This window comes from Dama dama, chromosome 12, assembly GCF_033118175.1.
Source record: "Dama dama isolate Ldn47 chromosome 12, ASM3311817v1, whole genome shotgun sequence".
Taxonomy (NCBI): domain Eukaryota; kingdom Metazoa; phylum Chordata; class Mammalia; order Artiodactyla; family Cervidae; genus Dama; species Dama dama.
The window spans coordinates 72,754,994-72,772,614 of NC_083692.1; the positions used below are offsets into that span (position 1 = coordinate 72,754,994).

Sequence of the window (17,621 nt, forward strand, 5' to 3'; positions counted from 1 at the left end):
TACTGGTTCTGAGGCAAAGATGGGGGAACCATGTTGATGACATGAGGGCATTGGAGATGAGCCATCCTCTGTCACTGCTCTTTGGAAACAGATATTCACCAAGTACCCAGCACGGGCAGTGCTCTCTTCATGTTGTTGTTGTTGAGTCACTAATTTGTGTCCAACTCTTTGCGACCTCAGGGACTACAGCGTGCCAGACTCCTCTATCCTCCACTATCTCCCAGAGTTTGCTCAAACTCATGTCCATTGAATCGATGATACCATCCAACCATCTCATCCTCTGTCATCCCCTCTCCTGCCTCAATCTTTCCCAGCATTAGGGTCTTTTCCATTGAGTCAGCTCTTTACATCAGGTGGCCAAAGTATTGAAGCTCCAGCTTCAGCATCAGTCCTTCCAGTGAATAGCCAGGGTTGATTTCTTTTAGGATTGACTGCTTTGCTCTCCTTGCATTCCAAGGGACTCTCAAGAGTCTTCTCCAGCACTACAATTCGAAAGCATCAATTCTTTGGCACTCACCCTTCTTTATGGTCCAACTCACACATCCGTACATGACTACTGGAAAAACCATAGCTTTGACTATTTGGATCTTTTTAGAGTCATCAAAGTGATGTCTCTGCTTTTTAATATGCTGTCTAGGTTTGTCATAGCTTTCCTTTCAAGAAGCAAGTGTCTTTTAATTTCATGGTTGCAGTCACCGTTTGCGGTGATTTTGGAGCCCAAGAAAATAAAATCTGTCACTGCTTCCACTTTTTCCCCTTCTATTTGCCATGAAGTGATGGGACCAGATGCCATGATTTTAATTTTTTTAATGTTGAATCAGTTTTTTTCACTCTCCTCTTTCACCGTCATTAAGAGTCTGTTTAGTTCCTCTTCACTTTCTGCCATTAGACTGGTATTATCTGCATATCTGAGCCTATCTTCAGTGAGGCTGGAGAAAAACAAAGAACTAGGTAATTTAGGCTCATCCCCAAGGAAAGGAGCTTCCTGGAGTAGGCAGAGTTCAAAGTCCAGTGACCCTGTGGACTCGGGAGCTTACTTGTCTATAAGACTTTGGCTCAATATAGGGAAGAGAAAAAGATCTTGTCTGTGTGCAGAGTTCTAAGAACTCCGTGAGGTCTAAAGCCTTGATACTCAAAAGTGTGATCTGCTTGTTACAAATGCAAGGTCTCAGACCCCACGCTAGTCCTACTGATTCAGAAACTGCATTCAGACAAGATACTCTGACAACTCCCATGTACTTTGAAGTATGAGAGGCAGTGGTCTAAAGTATACACAAATGTAAATAGTAGCAAAATGAAGGAGTTAATTTTCTAGTTCAAAAAATAAATGAAAATCCAGAAAGGTAACCAATACGAAGCGATAGGTCAGAAATGGCAGTTGACCAATACAGGATGAAAATTCTAGAAGACTGGAATTGGAACTGAAAGTTAAATGAAGAATATGAGCTGTCTCGGCAACACCAGATGAGCTGTTTATCTCTAAGAAGGGTCTTCTCGGGGGAGGGGGGTGTAAGTAGAGTAATAGAGAGGAATCAAGAAACTGCAGAAAAGAGTGATGATAGCATTTGAATGATTGTGTATGGAATTTATAGAAGACAAAGCTGGAAAGAATGAGAAGTTACAGATTATAGCCTTGAATACCAAGACTTGGTCTTTTTATTCAGGAAACTGTATTGTCTAATCTGGGCCCACTCTTCTTGGACTCCACTCTCTATGACATGGGGGGCTGTCCTAGGGTTTGAGCAGAAGAATACTATAAAGAAAGGGGATGCTTTAGGAGAACTCTGCTTTTAGAGATCGTCTGTGCTGTAATGGAAGAGATGCCTCATCGACCCTTTGTATAGAGAGACATGATTTGACCTTCAGAATAACAAAGGCTATTATTAGGACTCTGTTTTATAATAGAATTGTACTGTATTATGTTAACAAATTGTACTGTAGCATCACACTGCACTTTAATAACACAGAGACAAGATAATTGGGAGGCCTTTTCAGTTCTGTGATGGCTCAGGAGTCAGAGGAAGGGCAATTGAAAGGGAGTCTGAGTGCAATTCTTTGACGACAATAACCCAGAGGCTTAGAATAACCATAGAGCAGCTCTTTAACCATAGAGCATCTCCGCATAAAGGGGAAAGAGGCAGCAATTCTTGCCTTGAGCTGTTAGGAAAACCATCTGTTGAATATAAAACATTGTGTGCATTACAGCGCCTCAGAAAGCAAAATCCCCTGTTTGTATGTGTGTTCTGGTAGCCAACATCCCAGCCTTGATTCAGGCCGTTTACCCCGCTGGGCTAAGTGTTTTTAGTCCTTTGGGGGAAGGAATGGGAGCAGGCACTACAATTCATGGCTGATTTTCTTTCCTCTGGGTGATTTATAAGCTGTCATCCCCATCCTCGTCTGCATCATAGATGACATACTCTTATCGGCTTCGTTTTCCTAATCATTGTTCTCTACCTGGCCTGCACCCTCACAGCTCTCAATGTTGTCACCGAAAGGCATCTGGAAGCTCAGAAGCTCTCACAGAGAAACCTTTGCTATTAGTCTTCCCTTTCATCCCATTTAAAGGAAAGGAAGATAAAATTCTGAACATCATTCTGGACCTCAGAACATGACGTCTGAAAAGAGTTTAATTTAGAACTGGTCTCCCTTGCTGCTGCTGCCAGACACCGCCTGGGCACACCCTGCTGCACTACAGCTTCAGCGCCTGCAGGGACAGCCTCCCAAGCTCTTCAGCTATCGGCCTGTCAGGGCTTAACAGATCCCCCAGCTCTGGCTCTACCAGCAGCCCTTCCACAGGCAGCAGGTGAAACTTTCTTGCAGGCAGAGTCACTGTCGTCTGTGCACAAACACGCTGGCACCTAGAGCCCCCCTGTCCTTCTCTCCCCAGGTGGGTGCTATGCTTCTGGAAGTGGCTGTGGCGGGAACACGGCCTCTTCATCCCTGTGTTTTCTACGGAGCTTCTGACAATCTCAGTGCTGTCCCTGAGCTCCATCTTTGTGAGGCTTAGAAAATTAAAATTAATGGATCAAACATGAACTGCTGGATGGAGACTCCGAGACACACCCCAGGAATGGTCTGGGCAGCCGTCTCTCAATGATCTCAGTTTTTCCATGACTGGGGAGTGATTGGCTCTCAGTAAATTTCTTCAGTTTGACATGGGATTTTAAAAAGGATCCATGGTTGGGGTGGTCTAGAGAATTGGTTTCTTTCCAAGCTCCTGAATTATAAAAAGATAACCTCCTGGGGGTCCCTCTTCCTAATCACACAACCCTATGAGGCCTTGTGTTACAAAGTTTATCAGAACCTGGGGTCCTCTGCAGCATTTAAATGAAGATGTTCTTGACATTCCTTTCCTCAAATAGGGATTTTATGTACCTCTAGGTTCCAAATAATGCCGTTTGCAAATTTCCTCCTCAGACCTCTTCAATGACGTCAGCATAATTGCATCTGCTAGTCTGCATGTCGGGATGGAGTATTGTTTTTCACCTTTATTTTTCCATCTTGTTACACCTCCTGTCTCATTTGAGCTGGGGGTTATGGTTGAGTTGTGTACAAAGTGTGGATCCTGGGGCATAGGTGACGTTGTTCACGGTGATGCCACGTGGCCTTACCAAGTGGATCTGTCCGTCCAGATAAGACCAACTCCAGGGAGCCGTGTGGCCACTTGTGACAGGCAGCCCTTCTCCTCCTGGGGCCCTGGAGTGCTTTGTGGTTGAACATCTCCAGCTGCCTGACCCAGAGGCAAACTAGTCAACTATATGACACTTGGGAAAGTCATCCGAAACGTGAAGGAAGAGTTCATCACAAAGCCAGTCACTGGAAATGAGAGTTAGAGAGCAGACATCCGGGCCTCAGTCCCCGCTGCTCGCTCTGGCCGGCTCCTCTGGCAGTCTTGTTCACATGCTGGCCCTGCATACGCTCCAGGAGACAGTCCTTTGAGCAGGTTACTCAAGTTGTTAGGCCTCAGTTTCCTCACTGTAAGACAGTCACGATAATATATCCATAGAGTGCTAAGCCCAGGACCTGACACCTAGAAGGTACTTGATAAATATTAGCTGGTGTGGTTTATCATCATTGTCACTCCCTCTATCAAGCAGAGTTACTGAGTTGCGTGAAGTTGTAATGCCTCATGTGAGGAAGTTGTGGAGAAGGAGTGATCCTTAGCTGGAGCCTTTCCACCAGGTGGAAGGAGCTGATCCAGTTGTAAAGTATTCCTCCCCAGGAGAAAGTGCTGGTGCCTTTGAGGCTGTCGCTTCGCTCTCAGCCCTTTCTGGGGTTTCACTTTTTTGATGGAAGCCTGGGATTTAGGTTCTCGTCTGCCACTGTACAGAGTTGCCCCACTGTGACCACTTAGCCCCCAGGAGTCCCTGACACTCCCTCCCGTTGCTTTGACATACCCGATTTTTGCTGCTGCTGAGGATCCTGTTTTCAGGCATGTTCAGCTCTCCCCCGCAGAGATGGCTTCTGCCCCAGAGGGCCAGTGCTCTGCTCTGCAATGAGGGCAGCCCTCTGCCCCGGGGCATGACTGCTGTTTAAATCTGGGGCATTCACCCCCTGTAACCTTCCCCCCTGCTCTTGCCCACTGACTGGCAGCTGGCAGCTGTGACTCAGAGGGACAGCAAAGTACTGTCCCCTCAGCTGATGTCTGAGGGACAAAGAGGAGCCCATGTTCCTTAGAAAAAGGGCTTTGTGCGAATATGACCTTTTTTCCTTTCCGTGTGCATCTTACATTGTCAGAGTGTCTATAATTAGGAAGTCACTGATGTGACCTGAAGTTATTCAGAAGTCCTCATGTTTTGAATCTGCTGCTTACTTATCCTATCATTCAAGTTATTGGAGAAGAATAGGAAAGAGTGGCTTTCTTTTTTTATTGATTTTATTGAAGTACCCTTGATTTACAATATTGTGTTAATTTCTCTTGTATAGCCAAGTGGTTCAGTTTTATATACACACACACACATACATACATATATGTGTATGTATATATATGCATTTTTTCATATTCTTTCCCATTATCATTTATAACAGGATATCAAATATAGTTCCCTGTGCTATACAGTAGGACTTTGTTGTCTATCCATTCTGTGTATAATAGTTTGCATTTGCTAACCCCAAACTTCAAACATGCCTCCTCACCCACCCCCCTTGGCAACCGCAAGTCTATTCTGTATGTCTATGATCTGTTTCTGTTTCGTAGATAAGTTCATTTATGTCATATTTTAGATTCCATATATAAGTGATATCCTGTGGTATTTGTCTTTCTCTGACTTACTTACTCAGTATGATAATCTCTAGGTCCATCCACGTTGCTGCAAATGGCAGTTTTTCGTCCTTTTTATGGCTGGGTAGTATTCCATTGTGTGTATGTACTGCATCTTCTTTATCCATTCATTTGTCAATGGACATTTAGGTTGCTTCCAAGTCTTGGCTATTGTAAATAGTGCTGCTCTGAGTATAGGGGCACAAAAATCTTTTTAAATTATAATTTTTTCCAGATATATGCCTGGGATTGTGAATACTGGATCATATGGAACTCTGCTTTTAGTTTTTTGAGAAACCTCTATACTGTTCTCCATAGTAGCTGCACCAACTTACATTCCCCACCAACAGTGTCAGAGAGTTCCTTTTTCTCCACTTCCAAGAGACTTTCTTAGGATGTCATGTCTCTGCTCACATCAGGGATGGAATGCTTCAAAATCAGGTCTTCCAGATAAGCTACTCTAGTGATACTTGTCCAGGTTGGAAACAAAAGTAATGTCTTGCAAGAGGGGATGTCTTACCATACACCATTCTCTCTCCCACATTCCATTTGTCATCCCCATTTCTCTAAGCCCCTGGCAACCAGGATGATTTCTCTTCCTTCCTTCACATCTCACAGCATAACACAGAGCCCTCTGTCCCAACAGGCACCCCAAAATTGTGCCAACAAGTAGTCCTTATTCCATACTAGAGTCGTATCTTCAAAGCTTCCTTACTTATAAAAATCTCTGTCTATAGAAGGGGGTAGTTTCATCTATTATAATCTCAAAGGCTATGAAGCATAGTCTCAGAAGCATAACAATGCTCAGGAAGGTCCATGAATCTGATCGACCAGACCTTCCGCCTTCCCGAGGGATGGGGCCACCACCAGTGGTCCTGGGTGGAGGCTGTTTATACAGACATCCCCTTCATTGCTAGGATTTCACTGTAGCTCTCTTACTTAGAAGTAGTATGAAACAGTATCACATAGTATGCTAAATAAGTTCATAGTTTCTGTAAACAACCAACTCAGCTTGGGAGGGATTTATCTTTCACTTATGTGACTTATTTACATAGCAACTTTGTGATTTAGGTAACAGTATAAACACTCCTTCTTTAGGAGTGACACGGTTTTCTTTATGGAGGGCTCCAAGCCCTGGTTTAGCCTCCAGCCTCTGAGCCCTTTGTCCTTTTCCGAGCAGTCTGCAGCTTCAGCTGCCCTCTGGCTGCCTGCCTCATGTCTTCCCAGGACTGGGATAATTAGTGCTTTCCCAACTCTGCTGATTTGTTGGTCCACAATTATGATTCATAAATAGCCCACAAACAAGAACACTAAGTGATCTGAACTTCTGCTTTGGGTCTGCTCTACACGGCAATGCTTTCTTTATTATGATGAGGACTCAGAAAAGAGCTTGGAGAGACAGTAAGTGTAGGAGCGAACGGTTTTCTACAGCTCCTGCTTGAAAATCTCACTTTCCTACTTAAGAGGGCGGGGACTGTAACAGGAGACTGGGAGGATGGGGTTTATAAGATGTATTTTGTAAACAAGCAGTTATAGTGCTAGCATCCAAAACTTCTTAGCATACTCTCAAATGACAAGAGCCATTACACCTCTCATTTCACTGGAGAAGATGCTGGGACCTAGAGAAATTTGGCAGTTTACATCAAGTCATTCTTTGGGCTTCTTGCATTGTTTTATTTGGGGCAAAATTTAAAATTACCCAGGGTTTAAGATATGGAAGCAGTCTAAGTACCTATAGACAGATGAATGATTAAAAGATGATGTGTCTGTATATTTATGTACATATGTATGTATATACCTGTACCACACACATTCACACACACATACAAATATTAGTTAGCCATAAAAAAGAATGAAATTCTGCTATTTGCAGCACCATGGGTGGATCCAGAGAGTATTATGTTTAGTGAAATAAGTCTGACAAAGGCAAATGCTGTATGTTATCACTTTTGGTGAAATTAAAAAATAAAACAACTGAATATATATAACAAAGCAGAAAGAGACTCACAGATACAGAGAACAAACTAGTGATAAACAGTGGGAAGAAGGTAGAGGGGAGGAGCAAGATAGGGCTATGAGATTAAGAGACACAGATTACTATGTATCAGAGATAAACAACAAGAGTATATTGTACAGCACAGGGAAATATAGCCATTGTTTTGTAATAACTTCAAATGGAATACAATCTATTTAAATATTGATTCACTGTGTTGTATACCTGAAACTAATATAATATTGTAAATCAACTATAACTCAATTTAAAAGAAGGTATCTCTCCAGAGATAAATAACATAAAATTACCCAGGGCCTAATTGATGCTAGTGATAAAGAACTTGCCTGCCAATGCAGGAGACATAAGAGATGCGGATTCAATCCCTGGGTAGGGAAGATCCCCTGCAGAAGGGCATCCCCTTCCAGTACTCTTGCCTAGAGAATCCCATCGGCAGAGGACCCTGGCGGGCTACAGTCCATGGGGTCACAAAGAGTCGGGCATGACTGAAGTGACTTAGCACACAAGTAATATCAGTTTTAACTAAGAATTTAACTAAAGAATTTCACTTTTTCTCTTATTGGTTTTACTTTTCCAGATGACATTTATTTACATCTTGGCTGGATGATTGTTTTTTCTGCCAATCATTTTGAACCAGACTCACTTGTCTTTCCCATATACCAAGGGCACCTGTCAACCCCACATGGCCTCCTTTTGTTGAGTATATGAGCCAGGAAGAAAGAAAAGGATGCTGTCCTATCTTTTCTACTGGGACTCAAAGCTGTGGAGGAAGCAAGGGTTCTGCTTCCTCCCAGCCTCCCGGGACAGTCCTGCAGGCTGACCGAGCTCTCTCACCACTCTGCAGGCTTCGTGCCCATCTGCTCTCTGGGGCTGTCTCAGATCGGCCGCATGAACCTCGGAATGGACGCCAGCACCTTCAAGTTTTATACCATGTGCGGCCTCCAAGAGGGCTTTGAGCCTTTTGCTGTCAACATGAATCGCGACGTGGCCATGTGGTTCAGCAAACGCCTCCCAACATTTGTCAACGTGCCCAAGGATCATCCACAGATAGAGGTATGCTACACGTGCACATCGTGGGGGGCCCTGGCAGGGCAGGGGGACCCAGGCACTGAGCTCCCACTGATGTTCCTGTAACAGCTGGTTCTTGCCTAAGTCCACGCCCTGGCTGTCCCCAGTCACCTCCTTGCCAGACTCCAGAGCTGTCATTACAGGCACCTTAGTTGTGGCAGCTGAGTGGCATCTTACAAGGGGTAACCAACCACCTTGCAGATCCATATCCCCAAATTTTTGGGTCACTACATTTTCTCCAGATGTTGCTATAGTAGTATTAGAGCAAAACAGCATCTAGAGTCCTTAAATGTCATTTTCCTAAAATAGTTCAATACCTGCACTTAAGATGATACGTCCCGGTCGTTGTTCTCCTCTGCTCAGGACTTAATGTCTTTTAGGCTGTGTTTAATTCCTGCAGAACCATGTCCAGTTTTTTAGGTGGAGGTGCAGTAGTTGATTATGGTGCTCGTACCTTATGTGGGGAGCAGAGAGGCAGAGAAGCCAAAGATTGTAAGGATTCTGATTTGGGTTCTGGTTCTACATCTCCTTGCTCTGCATCACCCACCCACACCACGATTTTTTCATGGTGTCAGGGTGGGACAGGAGCTGATGGGATGTCAGACAGATCAACTCCACTGAAGCGTTAGATTCAAGGGCTCGCTTCCACCAGAGTATAAGTCTCCTTTACTCACCTCCCAATCTGAATTCAGCAAGCATCAGCTCTTCATCCTCTCCTTTCCCCCAAACCCTTAAATAGTAGAGACTTGAACTTCTCCGATTTCTACCTGATAGTTACTTTAGAAAGCTGGCTCATAAACTTTTTGGAAGTCATGAGCCCCTTTGACAAACCGATGGGCTCTAGAGACCCTCCACTTAGAAAAATATGCAGACCCCACAAACCTAGGTAAGCATGCTCGTGGACCGCAGAATGGGAACTGTACTCTAGAATGCAGGGAGAAGTGCTCAGGTCATAACAAAATCGTCATTGTAAGTCTGCTCACTTCCTCTGCTCCCCATCCCACCCCCGCACATACACTTCAAACATCCAGTTGTGATCTTTCCTCCTCCACTGCACTCCTCGAAGAGCTCACGCCCTGGAGCTGAGAATTTCCTTCTTTGTCGGGAGCCTCTGTGTGACTCAGGCTGCAACTGTGGTAAAGGTGGGCAATCCACAGGGTCCTCTGAGGAAACTCTAATGTCACGTCTGGAGTCTTGGGCTTTCTGGCGCCTTCTCCCTTAGATATTCTCATGCCTGCTGACATGGGAAACCTATGGAAAGTTTCTTCTTTAGCCACTCGCCACCTTCCTAAAAGGTCAGCATCAGCAAACACACTGCAACACCCCTGCTGCCTGACGCCCCTGAGCTTGCAGAAAACCCAGCAGTCATGTTTTCGAATCCCTAATCTCCCCAGCCAGAGGTGGGTCTATGATATTTTACTGGGCAGGGTCCACGTTAGGATAAGGGTAATGGTTGGGTTACCACTCATGACCACCTTTGCAGTTCGCAGAAAGCCTTCCATAGGTGGTCTATGAGGGCAGAGAGGGTGGGCGGGGGTCAGGCTGACACGTGAGGCTGGTGGCATTTCCAGGTGGTGAGGATCGACGGCACCCTGGATACCCCTCCCTGCCTCAAGGTGACCCACAAGACATTCGGCACCCAGAACAGCAGTGCCACCATGATCTACTGCCGCCTGAGTGTGCCCGTCGAGTGCCACGCCTCCTTCAGCCACAGCCCCTGTCTGGACAGTGATGCTTTCCAGAAAAGGTGAGGAGGGGGCGGCTCCAGCTCTCAGAGCAGCTCAGCGTGTCTGCTGCAAAGGTGACTTTTTGTCTGCTGCTTGCTGCACCATGGCACAACCGGAGCCCAGTCTGTAGGGTTCCCTCTGCTTTCAGTCAGGAAAGAAAGAAGGATGTGTGCTCACACGTGTGTGTGCCCATGCATGTGTGTGTATGCGCACAGTGTACAACTAGAGGGCCAATCAAGCTTAACAATGTCACATCCAGTGGACACGTTTCTGCTCTTCTCAAGCTCTCTGAGTCCCTAGCCTCCTTGCAACCTGTAATTCCTCTGTTTGGGAGTAGAAAAGAATGTAAGTGCGTGAGAGGGTGCAATTGTTATTGCCATTGTGTGAAATCAGAAGCCTCTGTAGGCAGATACTGCCTTCTTTGCATAACTATGGCCAGAGTCCAACCCAGTAGCTGTGTGACTCATGAGTAATGTGACTTCCTTCTGCCTGATAAGGAATGTATTCCTTGCTCTCTTTCTTCCCTTTCATGTCTAGTTTTAATCGCTGATGTATGGCTCCTGCAGGTCTCCTCAAGAGTTTTACTATCTACCAAGCTTTAAACAAGCAAAGCTGTTTGAGAGAACAGGATAATGTATCCCAGGGTATCCCTGCCTACATTATTACCATCTCTCCAGCCTCCTCCTTGCCCTAGCTTACATCTGGGCTGAGAGACAAGAGTTGGAAGGCACAGTCCTGCCTGCCGGTAGCAGGTTGCAGATGAAAAGTTCCAAGATCAGTTGGGATCACTCATAAGTGGGAAATAGCCAGCTTCCTAAACTTGTCTTCATCATTAAAGGTAGATCAATTGCCTGTCAGACTTGTGGGCTTCTTTATAGAAGTGAAGAACTAAAACATGGATTATCTTCCCCCCCAGGAAACAGATGCAAGAAATACTCTCTCAAACAACAACAGTAAGTAAATGTGCTCAATTATGGTTTTAATTATCGGATTCTTTGCCATGCCTGGTAATATGCCCCTTACAGCAAAGGTCTGTCTAGAGATCCTCTTTAATTGCCAATTACTCTGCCTTTTAATATCCATCTTAATGCTTCCAGAACATATCTATGGTATCTCTCAAGTGGGGGAAAGAAAAACAGTTATTCAGTGCAAAACAGAACTCTACCTAGAGCATCTAATTGGGCACCATTCTGTACTTGGTGTCCACCAGGGACCCAGCACTGCCTTTCTGATTGAAAGGAACATCAGTTGAGGGGGAAAGGGGGGCTGTTAATTTAATCCTTTTGTTTGCTCTTTTATGTAAACTTCTGTGAATCAACTCTCCCATCTCTCTGAGCAGTGCCAGGATTTGACTGTTGAAAGCAGTCAAATGAGCAAAAGGAGCAGGGAGCAAGCTCAGAAGATGGAGGCTGCTTTTGGTTCTTTTTCTATAAACAGTGGTCAGAAAGCAGTGCTTCCTAATTTCTTTCTTCCTTTTGAGCTTTCCTGGTGGTTCAGTGGTAAAGAATCTTCCTTCCAGTGCAGGAGATTGGGATCTGATCCCTCGGTCAGGAAGATCCCCGGAGAAGGAAATGGCAACTCACTCCAGTATTCTTGCCTAGGAAGCCCCATGGACAGAGGAGCCTGGTGGGCTACAGGACAAGGGGTTGCAAAGAACCAGACACGACTTAGCAACTCAACAACAGCAACACATCTTTATTTAGCCCCTGACCAAAAAAAAAAAAAAAAAAAAAACACAAACAAAACTCTTTGTCAGAAATGCACATCACCGTTTCTATAAAGTTATCCTGCAAGCCGGTATTCATAGGTTAATTGTCAGGCATAAGGTTCTTGCCTTGGCGTGTCACACACTTGCTATGTGCAGACACTGCAGTGAGTACACTGTATCACCTTCCCCCTTAATTTCCACTGCAACCCTGGGAGATGAACAATCTCTTGCACTCCAAGACACGGAAGACAAATGACTTGTCTAAGGTCACACGATTAATAGCTGCCAGGGCCAAGATTCCAGCACAGGTTGTGTCTGGCTGACTCTTTTCTCTTCCAATAAAAAAACTGGAGATAACAACAAATAGGACTTCATTTAGAATAAATGTGTTCAGTTTCATAAAGAAAATGATGAAGCAGTCACTTAATTCAGTGCTTCAGTTGCTATTACAACATAGTGATAAACTTCACAAACTGTTACAGTGCCTACCAAGAATGGCTGTAGTTTTCAGCCCTGCCTGTCACTGAGCCTAATGACCGTATGAAGCACATTTGGCCACAATGTGGGCTTTTTCTTTTGTAGCATCCTTTTTAAGACTTAAAAAAATATATCTCTGGACTTCCCTGCAGAAGTGGCAAGTGGCCTTGTTCTCTGAACCTTGACTGTTCTCTCTGAAGGCATAGACAGTGCCCAGCTCCCCCCAGCAGCCCGGGGAACCAGAAGAGGGTGAGGGTTCTATGCTGACCATTGAGTGGCTGCCTCTAATCTCTGCAGTAGCAGCATCTTCTGGGCAGAGGGTGACAGATTAGGTGCCTGACTGTCTAGGTGCTAAAGCACAAGAGAAAGCGGGAAAACAAGGAAGACAAGCTCTCTCATCAGCCCTGCCCCTAGTCCAGAGAGCAGTGGTACACCTCAGTACAGAGTGTGCTTTCTAAGAAAGGGGCCAAGTGGGCTCCTGTGTAATGTCTACCTCGTGAGCCCATTCCCCCCAACTGGGGTCACTCACTCCATCTGTGGTCTCTCCCCAGCAGTGCTACTATGCAATCCGCATCTTTGCCGGACAGGACCCCTCCTGCGTGTGGGTCGGATGGGTGACTCCGGATTATCACTTGTACAGTGAAAAGTTTGACCTGAATAAAAACTGTACTGTGACTGTTACTCTGGGGGACGAAAGAGGCCGAGTCCACGAAAGGTAAGAGGACTTCCAAGGGGCAGGTTTGGCCATCAGGTTCCTCCCTCCCTCATCCAGCAGTCTTTTTCCTCTCTCTGCTCACAACTCAAAGAAGGAAACATCCCAACTTCTATTATAAAGAGGGGAAAAAAAGCACAGGCTTAAAATCCTTGAGTGAATGAGCTTGGGGCGGGGCGGTGGAGCGGGTACTGTGGTGGGAGAAGTTATTATCAGCCAAAATAAAGGGGTTTCATTACGTATATAAAACATGACCCAGGAATGGGAAATACAGATGGACAATTGAGAGGTCTAAGCTCCCTCTAAGTCTTTTCTCTGTGATTTCTGGGCAAGTCCCAAGTTCTGCAACATTAGAACAAGCCAGAGAAAAATCCTCAAGTGCTTGAGGGAAATAAATTCCAAAGAAATAAAAAGATGTACCACATCACACAGCAGCTGATCAACTCAGAACTCCCCATCCTAAAAGTTGGTAATGGCTGAAAGAATAAAGACCATCAAAGAGACATGACGAATTCAAGAATAATTATCGCTGGGTAGAAATTAGGGATCTTGAAGAAAAACATGTCTTAGGTACACCCATATCCTCCCACCAGTCCACTAGAACTACCATCAGAAAAAAAGATCTTTGGCCAGCAATGCCCCAGAGATGAACCAGCAGACTTTATTTCCACCTCAGTGAGATTTCCTAGAGTCCTTGCCCTTAGAGACTTATATAGAAATGCAAGAAATTGGTCCTCATGCTGACCTTTATCCCTAAAAAGCCAGGATGTTTTTCAGTCAATGCTCTTTAGATGCTACTTGCTCATCAAAATCTAGGGGCCGAGGTCAGGCTTGATTGCTGTGTCCTGGGAGACCATGGTGGCAGGTAGTTAAGAGGACAGAGTTTGGAAGCAAATTGCCCCCATTTTAAACTGGGTTCCATTGCTTTCTAGAGGTGTGACTTTGGGCCTGTTACTTAACCACCCTGGGTCTAAATCTCCTCATCCATAAAATGAGAATAATAGTTGTAATCTAACAGTGTTATGAGGGTTGAGGTAAAACATAGATAAGTGCCTGTAACAGTGCCTTGACCCAAGTACTCAATAAACATCACTCTTATTACCATAACTGAGTGTCCATCATGTTGTGAGACCCAAAGGAGATGCTGTGACCAAATGCAGTATCTGGTTTGGTTACAAAGGAGAGTATGTGAAAGCCCTTGTCTAGTCCAGACTTCACTCTTCAGCCAAAAGAACAAAAAGCCAGATGGACTCCTCCCAGCTGGGTCCCTTGCTCCAGTTTTCTGGCTGAGCCACACCAGACTGATGATTTTATTTATCTGAGCCTCAATCCACATTCATTGAGAAAAGTATGTGATACACTGGCACCTAGAATAAGATGCAGTAAATAGTAGGTGCTCAAGAACTCTTGGTTCTTTGTCTTGTATAATAAGAAACACGGGATGGATTTTCAGATGCTTTTGGGCATTTCAAACTTGAGCCCTTTAAAATAGGACCAAAGTGTAGCACTTCACACTCCCATGACTTTCATACATTATTAACTGAATTCTGTAGTCATCAATGTACTTAGTAGTCTAATCACTGGGAAGCAGTAGTAACACAGCTGCTGTTTAACCTTAATGAAAATCTAGCAATGGCTATAACTCACTTGAAAGGAGCAGTTTGCATTGGCTCTGCCTGAGGGCATTTACACTGGGAAACCAGCCCCACTGGTGCCCTAGAGAAGAGGCAAGCAGAGGAGGTGAAGGCATGCTTACAAAGGGGATTTCTAGTTGTTGGGCAAAGTGATAGACTTCGAGAATCAGAAAGAACCTGGGAGAATTCTAATCAAACTCTTGGCTTTCCAAGGCAAAATCAGATCGACCTTAGGAAGTTTGAAGGGCTGATGTGGTGTCCCATATAGAGTCACTTTCTCCTTTGTATGTGCTTAGTCATTCAGTTGTGTCCAACTCTTTGCAACCCCATGGCCTATAGCCCACCAGACTCCTCTGTCCATGGGGATTCTCAAGGCAAGAATACCAGAGTGGGTTGCTATGCCCTCCTCCAGGGGATCTTCCCAACCCAGGGACTGAACCCAGGTCTCCTGCATTGAAGGCAGATTCTTTACCATCTGAGCCACCAGGGAAGTCCTTTAGCCTGAGACAAGTCGTTTGATGCAAGTTTAAGTTCTCAGGCCCCTCAGATGGACACACCAGGGCTGGGCTTGCCCTCAGCCATCATAAGCAGCTCTGGGAACCCATGTACTGCTTCTCCAGGGCCCATCCAGTGGTTGAAATCTTACCATTAAGAAATTGGGCTTTGGGGCTTCAAAATCCTTTGGTTATTATAGTTGGCATTTTCATCTAAATGCCTATGATGGAGTTTTCTTCGTGGGGGTGGTAGCCAGCTAGCTGAGAAAGGTACCCAAGTGTGTAGGTGTGGAAGAGTGAGGGTGCAGAAGGCAGGACTCCAAACAGCTGGGAGGGCAGGTAGTACAGGTCAGGAGGCGAGAGGACATCAGAGATTAACCTTATACATTTTGCAAGTCTTCCGTGGCCCAGGTCTGCCATCCTAGGGAATGTGGGCCTGCATCTCAAGTGTTCAGTGGCCTTTTACCCTGGCACTGAGCTGGGATTCAGGACACAGACCTTTTTGTTCCTACCTCTTATACCAAACCTCTCTTTAAGTCCACATGCACCTTCAGTTCTCCCCTCTAATACTGTGGTCCCTGTTATCTGTTTCAGAAACGTGAATTGACAATGAGCCAGGAAACAGATGACCTGAACACTCTGCTCTTTGAAGCAGATAAATTGCCACATTCCTAAACTCAGTGAATTCACTTAAGAAAAACAGTTATTGGGTGCTGATTGGAAAGCTTCCTTGGAGGCTTTGGGGGCATTTCAGTCCTGAGTCTTGACTGCAAACTGCCCCAGTCCAGGTTATTCTTTGTCTTTTGCTCTCTCTGGCTCCTAGCGTGAAACGCAGCAATTGCTACATGGTCTGGGGTGGGGACATCGTGGCTACATCCCAAAGAGCGAGTCGCAGCAACGTGGACCTGGAGATCGGCTGCCTCGTGGATCTGGCGATGGGCATGTTGTCCTTTTCTGCCAACGGGAGGGAACTTGGCACCTGCTACCAGGTAGGAGTGGCTTTGGGGACCATGACGGTGGCATCCCAGGCCTGGGTGCTCAGGGCGCTGCTCCTCAGTCTTCTGCGTGGTTGGCATCTTCACCACAACACATGGAGTTGATGTACCCACGTGGTCCAAAGCTATCTAAGAAAACAAACAAGAACAAAGTGACTTCATTTTGTGCAGAGAGGGAAAGATCTTACTTATTGGTTGATTAGAAATGCTGGTCATCTTTCTAGAAGATAAGAAGGCTTTTCTGTGGTGGTGGGCTCTGAAAGGCTATTCATTAATTCCATCAGCATTTCCTGTGCAACTTTCACATTACCTATACTATATAAGATGCAAAGTCTAAAAGGTCAACAGAGGTACTCCTCACTTTAAGAAACTTCTGTGCTCAAAATATAGACCTATAAAAACTGATTACTTTGCCAGGGAGTATTCCTTTGCAAAAAAGGCTATTCTCATTCACTATGGCTTCTTTGCAGGGTCCTTTGAAAACTGCATTTACATAAATAATGTATCTCGCTCTTTCACTGACTATAAACTGACAGAAGTCCATGGGGAAACTATCAATTATATACATGTAGGTTTACCTGTCATTAACCGCAAGAAAGCTAATCTGCTTTAAGTTGGATTTTTCACCTTTGTTGGCCAAGTAAGCTTGGGAAATGCCACAAATTATGTCTTCCTTGCAGTAGAATGTTAGTACAGGAAAACTTTAAGAAATGGTTCAGAAAGAAACCTAGCCAACCATTTCTCACTTAACCAAGAAAAGCTTTCTTTTTTTTAAATTTAATAATTAGTAATATTCTGTCAGCTCAGAGTTCTACAGAGCATGCTCTGTAAGTTAGGGAATTAGATTTCTGTATTAAACTTTCTTGACACTTCAAAGGTAGAATGGAAAGCTTCCTGTATGTATGGATAGAGTGTTATTCAAGTTCAGAGAAGGAGGAGTCTGTGTCCATGGAGAGTGGTCAAGAAAAATTTGTTACAGAGAAATCTTGATTATGAAACAGAATACTTCCAGGTAGAGAGAGAGGTATGTACTCAGTTGAAAGAAGGGCACAAAAGCATAATGGAGATAAAGGCATAAGTGATGTCTGTGTTTGAGGAATGATGAACAGACTAGAGTGGGTAATGGCTGGTGGTAACAAATTTGGAAAGATAGGGAGGAATTAGGAAGCATTGAGGAACTCCGGAAGAGTTCTCAGGACAATGGCAAACAGTGTTGAGGGGAGCTCAGCCAGCTGCAGTGGATAAAAAGCTCTGCTGTATGGCTCCTGTGTCAATGGCTAAAACCCCAGATTCCAGAATCAGCCCAGGTTACAGCCTCCAGGCTGAAAAGCCCCAGCCGTTTTTCTGGCTTGTGGTTGGAGAGCAGGGGTCTGTAGCTGCCCCAAATCTGAAATGTTAAGTGAGTAAAAACACAGGCAGAGCCCTTCCTGGGGGCCAGGGGCAGCCTGCCAGTGGGCGCTCTTCCCCAGCACCTCCTGCAGTGGGTAGCCCCCTGCACACTACACGGGGGGCTCTTCCTCCTCCTGGAAAAAACT

At 45.1% G+C, this 17,621-nt stretch overlaps 1 protein-coding gene across 1 annotated transcript in view; it reads left to right on the forward strand.

Annotated features, from left to right (window-relative positions):
• RYR3 (ryanodine receptor 3) overlaps nucleotides 1-17,621 on the forward strand; it is a 379,117-nt gene that overhangs the window by 176,375 nt on the left and 185,121 nt on the right. The window contains exons 27-31 of the mRNA XM_061158246.1: nucleotides 8,116-8,324; nucleotides 9,911-10,086; nucleotides 10,983-11,019; nucleotides 12,803-12,966; nucleotides 15,915-16,080. Of these exons, the coding sequence (XP_061014229.1) occupies nucleotides 8,116-8,324; nucleotides 9,911-10,086; nucleotides 10,983-11,019; nucleotides 12,803-12,966; nucleotides 15,915-16,080 (752 nt within the window). The remainder of the gene's footprint in view (nucleotides 1-8,115; nucleotides 8,325-9,910; nucleotides 10,087-10,982; nucleotides 11,020-12,802; nucleotides 12,967-15,914; nucleotides 16,081-17,621) is intronic.